Raw genomic sequence first — 14,199 nt, forward strand, 5'->3', positions numbered from 1 at the left:
CACCTTGGCCCCAACTGACAAGCCGGGGCCATCCCTCTTCCTAGTCTTCTGCAAGGCACATGGATTCTGCCCACCAAGCAGAGGGTGCCAATCAGAGGCCAGCCATAGGGGTTGTGACTGGTCTCCCCATAACTGCAAAGTGGCAGGTGGAGTTGCAGAAGCCCAGGAAGGGGCCTGGTCCAGTGCCCTCCTGCTCTGGCCTGGGAGGTGTGGTCACATGGGCCACATGGCTTGTGACTGGCTGTAGGGACACCCCCGTGTTGGTGCATGTCCCTGCAGTATGACTGGTGCTCCTGGATTCCTAACGCACCCCCAACCATGAGGGCCCCACCGCCAACAGCTAAGGGCGTGGTCACCATCGAGAGGATCGTGGACACACTACCAGACCGTGGTCGCTCCTGTTGGCATCTGGGCGCAGTGTGGGCGCTCAGCCAGTTCCAGGAAAATGAGGTGAGAGGAGACTTCACACCCCTTCTGGCTGACAGGTTTAACCCCTTCTTCAACCTCAGGGTCTTGTGACTCAGGGCTCAAAATGGACCTGACTCCCATGAGGACCACAGGCTGAGCCCGGACAGGGCTCAGGGTTGGTGGGAGCATGAGAGCGCAAGGGTTGTGTGTGAACACCCCTGAAATGTCCCCAGTGAGGTATACTGGAGAGCAGGGTTTCCTTGGGGACTCACCCAGCATCACATGCCGTGAAGGGTGCTCCCCTGGTAAGGTTCTCCACTAGGGCTACCCCATCACCCCTAGCTAATGACAAAACCCTTTCCTGTGAGTTTCTCCCCAAAGGTAACAACTAAGTTTCCTAGGCAGCCTTGTAGATATTCTCCTACAAGCACAAATTGTTTAACTTAATGCCACAGCTGGGGCAGTGGAAACAATCCCACACCATTAGTTCAGTGCTGCATGGTATGTACCAATTCAACAGCCCATGGACATTTTAGTGGGCACTGAAGTTGCTTCGGGGTCTTTGCTAACATCCTCATAAATCTGTCTTGGCACACGCGTTCAATAGAACAAGGGGACACATTCTTAGTAGAGGAGTTTCTTGGTCACAGAATGTTAAGACTGAAATATGCTCCACAACTAAATTCAAAATCTCACCATAGTATATATTTCCCCCACCCTTTCCAGTCCTGGTTGTGAAACTTTCCATCTTAAAAGTTCGGTACAGTCGTTATGTCTAGTTTTAATATACAGCCATGGGCGACCGTGCAAATGAGCATATCACCCCAGCACCGTGGCCATCCTGGGTTGGAGAGGCGGCCAGCACTGGCCCCGTGCCCTGCTGCTGGCCGCCCCAATGGGAAGGTGGGCATGCCTGCCATAGCCGGGAGCGCCACCGGCCTCCCATTCACTGCCCACTCCATGGCCAATGTGCAGCAGGGAAGTTATTCTTCCCATTTATCTGCAAGCCAGGGAGCATTCTCAAGAGCACTCAGCAGGCAACAGAGGGTGGAGCTGGGGATAGGCGCACCTGCTCCCTCTGGCACCTGCCAAGGAGGGTCTTGGGAGGTGGGACCAGACCTGTCAGTTCGCACAGCCTCTTTGCAGATTAACCTGTCTGTTCATGTCTGGGCCCTCAGCTATTCCTGGGCATGTACCCAGAAGAGCATTTCATTGAGAAGCCCGTAAAGGAGGCGATGGCCAGATTCCGCAAGAACCTTGACACCATCGTCAGTGTGATCGCCGAGCGCAACAAGAACAAGAAACTGCCATATTACTACTTGTCCCCTGACCGGATTCCCAACAGCGTGGCCATCTGAGCCAGTCTCACTCCTGGGATCTGGACCCAGGACTGCAGCTGCTCAAGGCTGGCTTGGACCCAGATTCCATCCAGTCTGCCTGTATGGCAGACAAGCTCATGGTCAACAGTGGGCAGGCCCCCTGGCAGCTGGCTCCTCCAAAACCCACCAGGATTCCTGGGAATTCTGCCCTCAGACCTCAAGCTAATTTGGCTTCAAACCTAGGGCTGCCCCATGTTAGGTCCTGTTACAGCTAAGTTTCAGTGCATTTTCTTGCTTATTCCTAAATCTTCAGTGAGTCCCACACTTTGATCACAGTGTGAAAATACAGGAAGCATAAAGCTACGTGTTCGGTGCCCAGCTCAGTGCTTCCATGCCAAGCAGCAACAGTAAATCCAGGTAGCAGAGATATTGGCTGTTGAAGACACGGAATTTTCTGTTCTACATGTGCTTCTTCCCATTTTTGCACACAGTACATGTCCAAATAAATACTTGTTGAATGAGTCAAGAATCAGTTGCCCTGAAGGAGTTCATTTCAAGCAGGTCTTCCAATTTGTACAACACAACATTCCAGTCACTTTAGATTAGGTCCCACCCCCCCTCCTCAAAAACTGTAGTCATTTGTTCCATCTAGACAAAAGTGCCTCATTTGTGAGCTAGGCATTTCCCGTCTTCTTTGCTCAAAAGCTTCCCTTCTTTCTTCAGAACACGTCCCAAATGTCCTCCTCTCTGGGAAGGGACTGTCCTCCCTCTTTATCACTCCTTTGCAGCTGGAACCCTGGAGGAGACGGAACCCAGGGAACCTTATATAAGGTCTTCTTCTCCTTTATATAAGGGTCATGTTCTACCTAGTGGAGCACCCAAGATAGTGCTCGGCTCGCTGGCCCGCCGGACTTCCAGACCCCTACCTCATGTGTGTTGGGGGTAACAGTGAGGTCACCCAGGTGGGGTCTAGACTGCTTTCATTTCAGCTCCAAGAGGCAGCTTGGGAGGGGCTGGGCAGACAAGGCCTCCCTGATAGCTAGGACCTGGGCCTTCAGCACCTACAGCCTGGTTGCAGTTTGTAGTCTCCAGCCTGGAAGGTCAATGGCACTGCCACTATTCAGGAAAGCCGTGGCTGAAGCCCGGAGATGCAGCCAGGCAAAGCGGTCACATGCATTCTTGCTGTTCCTCTCTGCTTCTCTCCCTCAGCTGGGCTGAGGGTCAGTAGTTATCTCAACAGTAAGGCCACATGAGCACCGAAGGTCACGTTGCCACATGCACGTGGGGCTTCCCTGGCTTCTCCTAGGGCCCTGAGTCCACATAGAACCGGACACATGAACCAAGCACGCCTGTATACACATCAATCTTCACCCTCCAGAATTCACACCTTCCCCACTGACTCTCAGTGTTTTAGACAGCCACCTCCTTTGCAGCGCAAACGGAGGAAAACAGACACCCCTAGAGGTTGCATGGTTTTCTTGCAGACAGTCAGGCCCAGACAACCTGGGGAGATTGGGCTCTCTGGAGGGACTGCCAATGTCCCCAGCCTCATAGGAAAAGACTCTTGTGGCAAAATTCCTTAAAAGAAAAGCTTTATTGCTGCAATTAGACATCCCCTTGAATAGCACAAACAACCCCTCTGTACAGAGAATTATTCAAGTGGTAATACTGAGAAAGTGAACATACACAAAAGGATAGAAAACTAGACATTTAGAGAACTAGAAACTTTCTAAGAAAAACTTCGAGTGTGAAGTGCCTTTTAGAAACCACACACACATGCCAGTGTAAATTTGTTTTTTTATTAACAATCAACTTTCTATAAACATTGCATCTAAATAGATGATGAGCTGCACAACTTAATAACATCCAAAACAAAGACAAATCCTTTTATTTCCCTGTGTCTTGGTCAGTGGAGGGCTAGAGATGGAAGGTGCATGTTGCAGATCAGATCCAGAAGGGAAAGTATTTCTAGAGGCCAAATCCATGCCACAGTGGACCTTGCTTTGCCTTCTGTTCCCAGTTTCCCTCCAGTTCTGCATCCAGCCTACCACCACGTGGGTGCCACCCCATGTAGACATCACCCACTGCTCTTGAACTGACCCCCCGTTGCCAGGGACCCGGAGGTCTGTCACCAGGTAGGGTGCCTCTGCAGATTTGGAAACTAGACCAGGAAGGTTGAAAATAGTGGACTGAAGCACAAAAGGAAGCCACGTTAGAGGCCTGGTATAAGAAGAGGCCCTTTACAAAGCTTCCAAGAAAGTTCTCAAACTTGGGCACAAAAACTCAATTACAGCTGGCAGCTGAAGTCAGAAGCCCTTGAGTTGTACTGTACCTTTTTGGGGATGGCTGGCTGGCACCTCTGAGGATACAGCCCTCCTTCCCATGGCTGGCCCACAAGTAACAACCCGTTAGTTGCGAGACCTGCAAGTTGAGCCCATATTTCTGTATGGTTCAGCCAAGTACCCTCCTCCCACTAAAGCAGGTACAAACTGAGAGGAAACTGGGAATGACTCTCCAAGAACCGGCGGGCAAGGTGACACAAGCTAAGCAAGGCAAGAAGTGGCAGCTCCGCCAGCCCACTAGGTGGCAGCACAGCACCTCCCTAGGGCTCAGGCAGCACTATAGTGGGAGTAGAGACTGGGGCTGGGGCCAAGATGGGGTCACAGGTACTCAACTGGAGTTTGTGAGAGAAAGATCGGTGGGGGCTGAGTGCCACTCCAAAAGGAATGGACAAAGGATGACCTGTCCACAGGCGAAGAAGAGCCTTTAGGAGCTTGGCCAGAAGTGGTGAGACAGCGCTAGGGCTAGGCCTTCAGAAAGGAAATGAGAAGGCAACATGCACCTAAACCCAGCTGGGTGCTGGGTGTGAGGAGCAGCCCAACAATCGTGGCTACTATAAAGGCACCTCCAACAGGGGATGCCAGTCACAACTGGTGAGCTATGCCCACCTGAGCACACTTTCCTCTCCACAGGAAGTGTGTGTTTTTCAAGTTCAGAATAAAGGGTTCCGTGGAAGGGGGCAGGGAAGGAGACCCCTTAAAAACCTAGCCTAGTCTTACCTTGACCACTCAGTCACTGTCAAAGGGCAGCAGGGACATGGGATCTTGCCCGGGCACTTCCTAAGGGGCAGGAGCAGGGCTGACCCAAGATTTAGCTCCCCTGAGTAGACAAGCGATAGCTGCATGGTGTCCCCAGGTGGAGAAGGGGTGTGGTAATTGCACTTTGGGGCACAGTGAACACAGCCATGGGCTGGAGGAGGTCTGGCAGACAGCTCAGGGCAGGCTGGCCTATCTTCAGGAGTTAGCTCATGTCTGGTCAGCACCTGTCTATCCAGAGGAAGGGAAGGGCAGCCCAGCTCTCCAGACTTGGCCCCACATCCCTATCCTCAGATTCCGAGGAGATGGCAGGGCAGAGCCTGCTGATTCGGGGCCCTCTCCCAGAGCTTTCGAGACTCCAAGTCTTCTCCTGACTCTGAAAACAAATTTACAGGCTTCCGCTCTAAAAGGCAAAGAAATTATCTCGTATTCACTTCACCCTCTTAAACAGGATGGCTGAGGCATCTAAGACTCGGAGAACTGAGGGCAGGACGCCCCGGCACCTGCACCCACCCCCGAGAAGGCTTTGCGGATGTGGGGTCACCTGGAGAGTAAGCATCTAGAATACTCACGTTGCTTGCAGCCGCCCCGCTGGCCTCTTCCCCGGCGCTGCCTCTCTGCCAGGTGTGATGAAAGTGGTTTTTAAAAACAGAATTCTAAGCAGACTTTTTGCAGGGACAAAGGCCATTTGATTGTAGTGATTTTGGTTCTGTTTGCTTTACGAAAATGATCCAGGAGATAATCCCTGATGATGGAATGGACTGACTGCAGGGCAAGGGGCCCCGAAAAGATCCTCTCTGTTCAGTCCAGTTAAGGCGAGTAATAGGTGCGGGTGTGGATGAGGACAATGACACAGTGGACCATGGCAGACTGCTGCTCACTCCTGGCCCTCGCCCAGAGCCAGCCTGCATGCCTCTCTGCCCTGGGCAATGATCCACAGAACCTCCCAGAAGCCAAAGCTGGCCAAGGTGGCATGCACCCATGAGCACTGGCCATGTGCGCACCCCAGGTTGGGGAAGGCTTGCTCTTTCAGCATGAAGCCAAGGCAAACCAGAGAGGTTTCTCTGTAAAGGAATAGTTTTCACATATTCCATTACTCACTTTCTTTTCTCTTGTACAGATCTCATAAACCCTTCTTTCTCTTCAGGGCTGATGAGAAAGAAACATTTGGGGCAGGTCTATGACATGAAGACGCGTCCCTAGAGTCTTTATGGGCTCTACTATAGAAATTATGATCCCATGGCCACTTAGCATCCATTAATTCACATGAAATGCTGGAAGAAACCTCACACCTTCTGAGGCTTCTTTGTAGTCACAAGTCTCTTTTATCAGCAGAGTGGATATCATGGTTCTCAGAACACATAAGGCAAAAAGGGTTTTTAAATCTATTATAAAGTAAGAGAGATAGGGTAACAAAGAGGTTTCTAAATGAGACACTGTTACGTGTCAATTCCACTGGACAATCATATTACAAAATAATTCTCTTTTTGTAAAGTGCTGTTTGCTTAGTGAATCACTTCGCCACCATACACAGAGCATTGCATCCTGCCTGCTTGCGAGAATGTCAGTGGCAGCATCAGCAGAGGGTGTGCACCTCCCCCAAGGTCGGGGGGGTGGCTGGACACCCCCCAACACTCTGCTCTGTGGGAGGCCCTGCCGCCACCGGGAGGCGGCTGCGCACAGAGGAGCTGGCGCCACCCTGCTCTCGTTCTTCAAAGCCGCTAGTCTGGCCTCTTATTCTCTCACTCTGTTCGAGACCATTGGCCAGAACCCAACCAGCTCCGTACCATGATGCCACGGGGTCGTCCATCTTCCCTTCCCATAGACATGCATAGAGCCGGTGAGGGCTTTCCCAGAGATTCACTAAGGAGGGTTTAGAAAAAGAGAAGCCATTAAAAATAGTCACCTGCCCAGTTGATGCAATCAAAGGACATAAGAAAAGGTACACAATTGGCAGTAAACAATTTCCTTCAGGTGTTCATGGATGTCCAGGAAAGCAACACCCTCCACACAATCAGACGTGAACAATCTCTGCTCCAGTGTCTTCAGGTTCTGTGCAACAAGAAGAGTTTGTGTCCGAATGACAGATTCCACGTCCGTCTTTATTTTCAAAGTTGAGCTCTGTTAGTGCAGATTTTTCAAAAATATTCTTTTTGCTTGTTTCTGGACAGTTTTGAACATAGATTACTCTGTTATAAGCTTTCAGTCTCTTCCATAACTGTACGTATACTTTGCACTGAACGTACATGAAAAGAAGTCCTCCAGTAAAGCCAATGGCCACAACCACCAATTTAGTCCAAAATGGCCACTCTAGGATTCCTGGAAGGAAATAAACCTGGTTAGCTTGTCAGTAGATCCTTTTAAGATCTGAAATAAAACAAAACTTTCTAAATCTTCTATTACCAATGGGTTTTTTAAAAATAACATAATAGTTTATTTTTACATCATTTGATGGATTCCTAGTCCATCAAACATAATTTCACAAAAGGTGCGTGGGAAGTGTCCACTACCTTTTATCTTACTTTTCTGGAGGCAATCACAGAGATACTCACTTTGCATGCTTTGACTTCTTTTAGCTGGATTTTTAAAACCATGCTTCAGCCAGAGAAACATTTAAGAAGGATGCCTGGTGCCTCGTGAATGAAACCCAGAGTTCTGAGATCTGACTGAAAAGCCATCTGGAACAACACTCCCAACCCTGAGACCTTCACAGTGATATATCCCGCGCCCCTGTGCTGAGCTCACCTTTTGTTCTGAGCACATACCTGTCACCTGCCCCTGCTTGATCTCCTCAGCCGTGCGGTCAATGAGCACATACAAGGACCAGACCACACAGGTGATGGCGATGACATGAAACGTCACTGAGCACATGATCTTCCTGCGCTCACTGGCTGTCATCTGCAACTTCTCCCACTGGAAAGACAACATGCTGAACGTGAGGCTCATGCTCAGAGACGCACAGGGCTACCACAGGGCAGAGAGCATTGTGGATGGTGCAAGTAGCTTTCCTCCCCCTCCCACTTTCCCGAACTAGATGATTTCCCAATACCCAAAGTCAATCTTTTTAAACCGTTTGGTTTCAACCAGGTACCAGGCACTGGTACTCTGTTGACAGCCAACTTTCTATGCAATGAAAAGAAGCTGGAATTGAAATGAGTTATGATCCACCATGGGCAACCCCCTCATCTGCTTATGCTTGCAAGCAGACATTCAATGGCTTGCTAAAGAAGTCTATGGTTTCCATCCTGATGAAAACAGCATGTGGGCCCAAGACCCAAGCAGCACGTTTTAAGTCTCCCTGACTTGCTGACTGGCATGGACGAGGGGAAAAAGAGGGTTGATGACGCCACAACACACTAGCAGATGGGTCACACTACATCGTGAAGATGATGGCGGAAGGCGCTCACTCTTTGGTCCTCTGCTACTTTGGCAGCAACAGCTTGGAATCGATGCTAAGAGTTCCTGGTACAAGCAGTCTCTGCCAGGCCCATCTCCTTTAGGAGCTCATTAATTTACTCCAAATAGCCAGATTTTCATTTACTGGTTTCCGAATCAGAAGAAAACACATAAAGACAGAGAAAAAGAACAAAGTGTAAACACTCTGCATATCCTCTGCCAGTCCCAGTCACAGCCTCTTTCCAGATGCTTCTACATAGGATAGGCTGAAAGTAAGAGTCTCATAGATCATCTACACAGTAGAAGTGCTGTAAGATTCACCTGAGTCATCAGTAGGTACCAATAAATTATGGGGCAGAACATTTTTTAAGGAGTTAGCACCTGCCTTCTCTAACATCTAGATCACTTGCTGCTGTGATTTCATAAAATATCTTCATTTTGCTTTTTTCCTAACATGTTCTCCTGCTCCTTGCTCTCCTCCTATTTCCCAGAGCACACTCAGCTTAAGCCTCAAATGCTAGCCCTCACCCTCTTGGTGTATGCTTTTCTTCACATACAACCTCACTTAACTCTACCTCTAAGTCCTAATTCATCAAGAACTACTTCAAAGCCCAGATGCCCCGTGGTGCTACCGCTGCTTAGCACTGTCGTGCACGATAAGCATTTCCCTCTCTGAAATTCTTATACACGCCACCACCACAGAATGTGGCATTTAAGTGGCATTGCTGTTCTCTGATGTGCTAGTATTCTCTGATTATGACATTTGCCCTTCAAAAGTTTTGAGATAAGAACAAGTCCAAAAAAAAAATCTATTTGCTGGGCACAGAGAAAGACACATTTAACAAACAGTCACATTTACATAAGAGGTAACTACCAAGCCAAGCTCCTCTTCCAGGGAGCAGGTCCCAGCGCCACAGGGTGCCTGTGGTGTACATCGGAGCTGTGTTCCTTTCTTTTCCCTTTTACCCCAACCCTCCCACCCAGAAAATTCTTATCACAAGCATATACAAATAAGTTGACTATGTTACCCTATGCTTTGTGCTGTGAGAAGTGCTAATCTCTAACATACTCCTAAACAGAGGCAAGACATGAACAGTTAGTACATACAAAGTTAACACAGACCAACATGTCACAAAGCACTGTATGGTCAAGAACCAGATGACTGACACAAACAAGTGAGCAGTCTTAGTCTGAAGGAAAAAGGAGGCATTATGACTGCATGGTCAGAAGGAGCTTCTTCTTGAGGAGAGGGGTTGGAAGTGGTACCAGCAACAGTGATCTCCACAGCATGCCTGGACCCATCAGCCCCACTACGAAAGGCGTGGGCTGAGCAAGCCCGGTCAGCCACCCAGGTGCTGACTCTTCAGAAGGGCCCTCGTTTCAGCAAGCTGAAAGCACTTCCAGGGGTGCCCTCACACGTACTTTTCTCAAAGGCTTTAGCTTGGTCTCCATGATGAACTCATACTTGCAGAGCTCGCAGCAACGTGTGTCGGAGCTCTTGATCCATTGCTGCAGGCAGGCCTGGTGCACGAAGTGGAGGCTCCCGGTGCAGTGACAAGGGGTGATCAGAGGGCTCTCGTCATCCCCTTCACAGTGACATATCCTATGGCGGAAGAAAAGTCCGTCGTTAGAAGGAGGACCACATGACAGGGAAGATGACACTTCAGTGGAAGGTCAATCCCCCCAAAGAAAACTTTCGGAAACAAACACCACAGAAGTGACTACAAGCACGAAAACATACAAACACAAATGCGAACAATGACTACAAACTAAAAATTTCTAGCTTACCGCACACCAACATGGAAAGTCTGGATGGCATTTGGCATCAGAGGGGAAAAAATGATATAAGAAATGACAAAGCAGTCGTTTTTGGTAAGACTTAAGAAATTCACTGAATGACAATTTAAGGCAACATGGAAGCATCTTCCAGAACATAAGATGCTAAAATACTTAAGAGGAAAAATTTCTTTGTAAAACAGAACCAGCATTCTACCTCCCCAAAATACCAGTGATTTAAACAGGTGATGAAAGGTGCCTTTTAGCTAATAGCCCCCACCTCACACACAACTACACATCCCTGTAGTAATCGCAGTACCTAAAATCCTAGATCTAAAAGTACCATTGGACCCTGCTACAATTTCATTTCCTTTCTCACAACCACTCACAGTAGTAGCTGGGGATTTTTAAGTAATTCACCATTCCAAGTGTGCATGCAGCAGGATGTAGTTACTAACCTCAAGGAACTTAATAGACTTTTGAGAAACAGAGGGGTCTTTTCCAGCAGCTGGGGAGCAGGTATGGATACCTGGCCTGAAAGGAGCTGGTTTCTGACCCTGGTCAGGCTCTCAGCTGCTTGTTTCTGTGAGAGGGATTTCTGGTCCAATTGTCAGAAACCGTAAGAGCCGGCCCTAAAGAGGGGCAACTAGGAAAGTTAACATAAGAGTCGTTACAAAAACAGAATTCTGACAGATTTGGAAGGCCAGACAGGATGTTGCAGACCAGAAGAAAAAGATAAGAAGTAGAGTTAGGGCCTGGGGCTAGAGGTAGCTCTATCCAAGTTCAAGAGGGGGCAGAGGAGCTGCTGGAGAATAGCCTCTCCCTATGCACATCTCGCTGCACACAGAGCAAGGGGTGAAATGAGGCCAGGAGGGACAGGCAAAGTGTAAAACTAGACCATCAAGCTAGAAATGTGGAGAGGTCGTTTCTTTCAATTTCTTTATGCAAAGTCTACTTATTTCTAGTTGAGAAGAATCTGCTAGACCTTTAACATGTGAAGCTCCTCCAATTTATCATCTGTGAAAAATATCTTGGGGCCCATTATCATACAATTTGGTTTTTAAATGATATCAGTAGATTCTCCTATAGGGAACTATGAACCCACAGTTGTGTACAATTGCCCATTACTTCATTTTCCTGAAACTTCACATATTAAAGCAAGATGAGGCTGTGGAGGTGAGGGGAGCAGAGATGGCCAGAACGGTGGTTCTTGGAAAACCAACCTGCAGGCATCCCCTGAGGTAGACACAGGAGAGATGGGGGGACCTTTTTCAGAGAGAGGAGAAGGACAATCCAGGTCACTGTCCTTCTCCACTGAGCAGAGGGGCGCGCGCAGGACCTTGCTCTTCGATTTTGCAGACATGCTGTCCTCAAAGACGTCATCATCTCCCATTTCCTCAGAGCAGAAACCTGTGCTCCCTGCCAGCCCACTGGAGGACCCGGCTGTGCGCAGGTGAGCAGCACAGCTCTCCAGCTCATGAAACCTGTGCAGGCTGCCAGCACTTGAGCCACGTGAGAGCGAGAACAGGTACCGAAGTAGTCGCTGGCTTCTGGATATGGCCTCGCCATCCACTTTCTCTTCCAAAAGCGGGACACGCAGGGCCCCCTTGCCAGCTTCCACCTCTGAGGCAGCTGAATGATTGGCAGAAAGGGATGAAACACAAGAGAGTTTGGAACTGCCAAAAGGTTTGCAATTCAGTGTTCTCTTATCTTTATAGTGAAACCTGTTAATTCTAAGACATGGATCTTGAGGGAGTACCAATTTTCCTTCTGAGCAAGTTCTTTCCACATAGTCGAAATTTCCCAAAGTATCCAGGGCCTTCTCACCCACATCGTTTAGGGATTTTGAAAACTTCAGTGTTCTTCTGGCTTTGGTATACTTAGCAGGTTTCAAGGCCTGGGCCCATTCTGAACCACAGGAATTTCTCTTTGGTGCCTGTAACGTGTCTTTACAGATTACTGTCACAGTGAGCCCTTGAGCCAGGGAACTCTGGCACTGAGGTGCTTTCAAGACAACAGCAGACTGCACAGGACTGTGGTGACAACACTCAGAAAACACTGCACTGGAACTGCATGCAGAGAACAGTGGGATAAAAGCACAGAAAGTAAAAACCATTTTGAGAGAATGGACATCAAAGTGAAGAAATGAAACTCGTGTGGTAACTTGGTACGCAAACAGCACATAAAACTGGGCCAACTGTTTACAGCAACACTATACTGGCCAAGCAAATGGGAGATCAAGAACCTACAGACACTAACGCCTATTTCCAGGAAGCACAGGAACCATCGTAGCATATGAAGCGGCATGTTACCTGCAGATGTCCTGATTGGATGGCGTGACAGAAGTGCGAGAGAAGGCAGACACTGGAGCCGAAGCCAATGGAGGACCCCCAGCCTGCAATGACAGACCTCCGGTCAGTTTTCAGGGAAGAGTCAAGAGGACTGTACACAGCTTCTCCTTCTGAATGGCAATGTGAGAATCTAATTAGTCTATTTCCTACTGCTCAGTACGTGCCCCTAGTAATGCCCTGTGAGCGAAAGCAAAGTCAACCAGACAGCACTCTTCTTCTCTTATATGTGGTTAAAAACCAAAAAAATATTTGAGAGTCTGGAAATGCACCACCTATCTCCTGCAGAATCAATGGTCATTTATTTCTCAGCCTCTACATTTAACCAATGTCTACATTAAGGCCAGGAACCCAGTACCATGGAGTTTATACAAAGCCAGAGCAATGTAAGGAACCAGTCCCTGCCAGCATCTGCTTCCCTCACCCAGCGCTCTTTACCATAGTCCCTGGGGTCTCCTAGTCAAGGCTGGCCAGCTCTGCTTACTCTCTCCTGCCTCACAAGCTCACACTGGGTCCATGAAACCTTACAACCCTGCTTGAGCTCTTTATACACAAGGGAGACAACCTTAACACCAACCCATGGCTCCTTCCAAAGAATGTTCCCAAGAGTTCTAACTTGGGATGGTGAGACAAGAAAAATAATCAAGCAGTTATATTTGAAAGACTACACAGCAAGAGGTCATGAGTTAGGGGGCCGGGGCTGAGTCTGGTGAACAAGTCAAAATCAGAGAAAAGATGTAGGAGGGTAAGGAAGCATCATAGCAGGAAGAAAAGTGAACAGAGAGAAGTAGGAGCAGGGAGCACGGCCTTGCTGATATTAAAAACTGCCACGAGAGGGTCCCCCAGTTGCCTACCCCACCAGCCTGTTGGGGAAGACCTTATCCAGATTCTAATTCCTGCATTTCCATTGCCCAGAAGCCCCATGCATATTCATACACATGTGTTCTTCTGTCCTCAGGAGTCAGCCTGACTGAGCTTCTACCCCATGCAATCTAAACAGCCACATGGAAACAGTGCTAAGTTTGTTATCAAGAGCAAGTCCGCACCACCCCCCACCCTCTCCACACTCACTCAAATGGCCCTTTAGCCTGATGCTCCATGGGGGGGGGGGTCCTATTCCCATCCACAATCCCCCAGCTTAAGTTCAGCCTTCACTCTTGCTAAATGCCTCCCCTTGGGCACACCCTCACCCTGGCACTGTAGCTATGAGACCCCTGACAGAAGTCAGTGACCAGGTCTGGCAGTACCACGTCAGAGTCTCCCCCCCTCCCCTTCTCTAGCCAATGCGCCAGACTGTAGAGAGCCAGGACCAGCATTCTGAGTGGGGTGCTTACTGGACACTAAAGCAGTTCCCCAGGCACAGGGATGAAATGTCATTTTAGGTTCAACTCAACCTAAAGCAATCTGGTCCAAGAAGTTACATGCCACATGTATCTGCTAAAGGTGTTCAGCATTAATCAGTACATGGCTGGGTGTTAAAAAAAAAAAAAAAACAGCACATGTATTTTCTCACTGAACATACACAGGAACACTGTATCTATTTTCTTTAAAAGTATTACTGGTCAAAGTTCTTAAAGATACACAAATTAATATTTGGAGTCAGATAAATGGATAAATGACATCCCCCAGACCTCTGTTGCACTTTGTTATAACTCCTAAAGCAATCTGAGGAGGGCTGGGACATGTGGATGTTCCACTGTTACGGTTCCCACTGCAGGAACCACCCTCCTCTGCTCTCTCCTGCGCACCTTCCTCCTGGGCAGCTAGCACAGGCTCCACCCAGCAGTTCCTGCCTCAGCCCAGACTGAGAGCAAACACAGGCCTTGCTGCTGAGGAGCCAACTCAGGACCCAACTTC

General features: G+C 48.7%; 2 protein-coding genes across 6 annotated transcripts in view; one reads left to right on the forward strand and one right to left on the reverse strand.

The window, feature by feature from the left end:
* ALOX5 (arachidonate 5-lipoxygenase) overlaps positions 1-2,243 on the forward strand; it is a 42,615-nt gene extending 40,372 nt beyond the window's left edge. Inside the window, exons 13-14 of the mRNA XM_004680645.2 lie at positions 280-450; positions 1,587-2,243. Of these exons, the coding sequence (XP_004680702.1) occupies positions 280-450; positions 1,587-1,766 (351 nt within the window). The 3' untranslated portion in view covers positions 1,767-2,243. The remainder of the gene's footprint in view (positions 1-279; positions 451-1,586) is intronic.
* Positions 2,244-3,323: 1,080 nt separating this feature from the next.
* MARCH8 (membrane-associated ring finger (C3HC4) 8, E3 ubiquitin protein ligase) overlaps positions 3,324-14,199 on the reverse strand; it is a 90,004-nt gene continuing 79,128 nt past the window's right edge. For 4 of the 5 annotated variants that reach the window (XM_012723821.1, XM_012723822.1, XM_012723824.1 and 1 more), the window contains exons 4-8: positions 12,307-12,389; positions 11,218-12,063; positions 9,641-9,821; positions 7,588-7,735; positions 3,324-7,141 (exon numbers count right to left, since the gene is read on the reverse strand). In XM_012723821.1, the coding sequence (XP_012579275.1) occupies positions 6,837-7,141; positions 7,588-7,735; positions 9,641-9,821; positions 11,218-12,063; positions 12,307-12,389 (1,563 nt within the window). In that variant the 3' untranslated portion in view covers positions 3,324-6,836. The remainder of the gene's footprint in view (positions 7,142-7,587; positions 7,736-9,640; positions 9,822-11,217; positions 12,064-12,306; positions 12,390-14,199) is intronic. The other variant, XM_012723825.1, reaches the window with a different exon arrangement.

This window comes from Condylura cristata, unplaced genomic scaffold (assembly GCF_000260355.1).
Source record: "Condylura cristata isolate star-nosed mole 26May11 unplaced genomic scaffold, ConCri1.0 scaffold00011, whole genome shotgun sequence".
Taxonomy (NCBI): domain Eukaryota; kingdom Metazoa; phylum Chordata; class Mammalia; order Eulipotyphla; family Talpidae; genus Condylura; species Condylura cristata.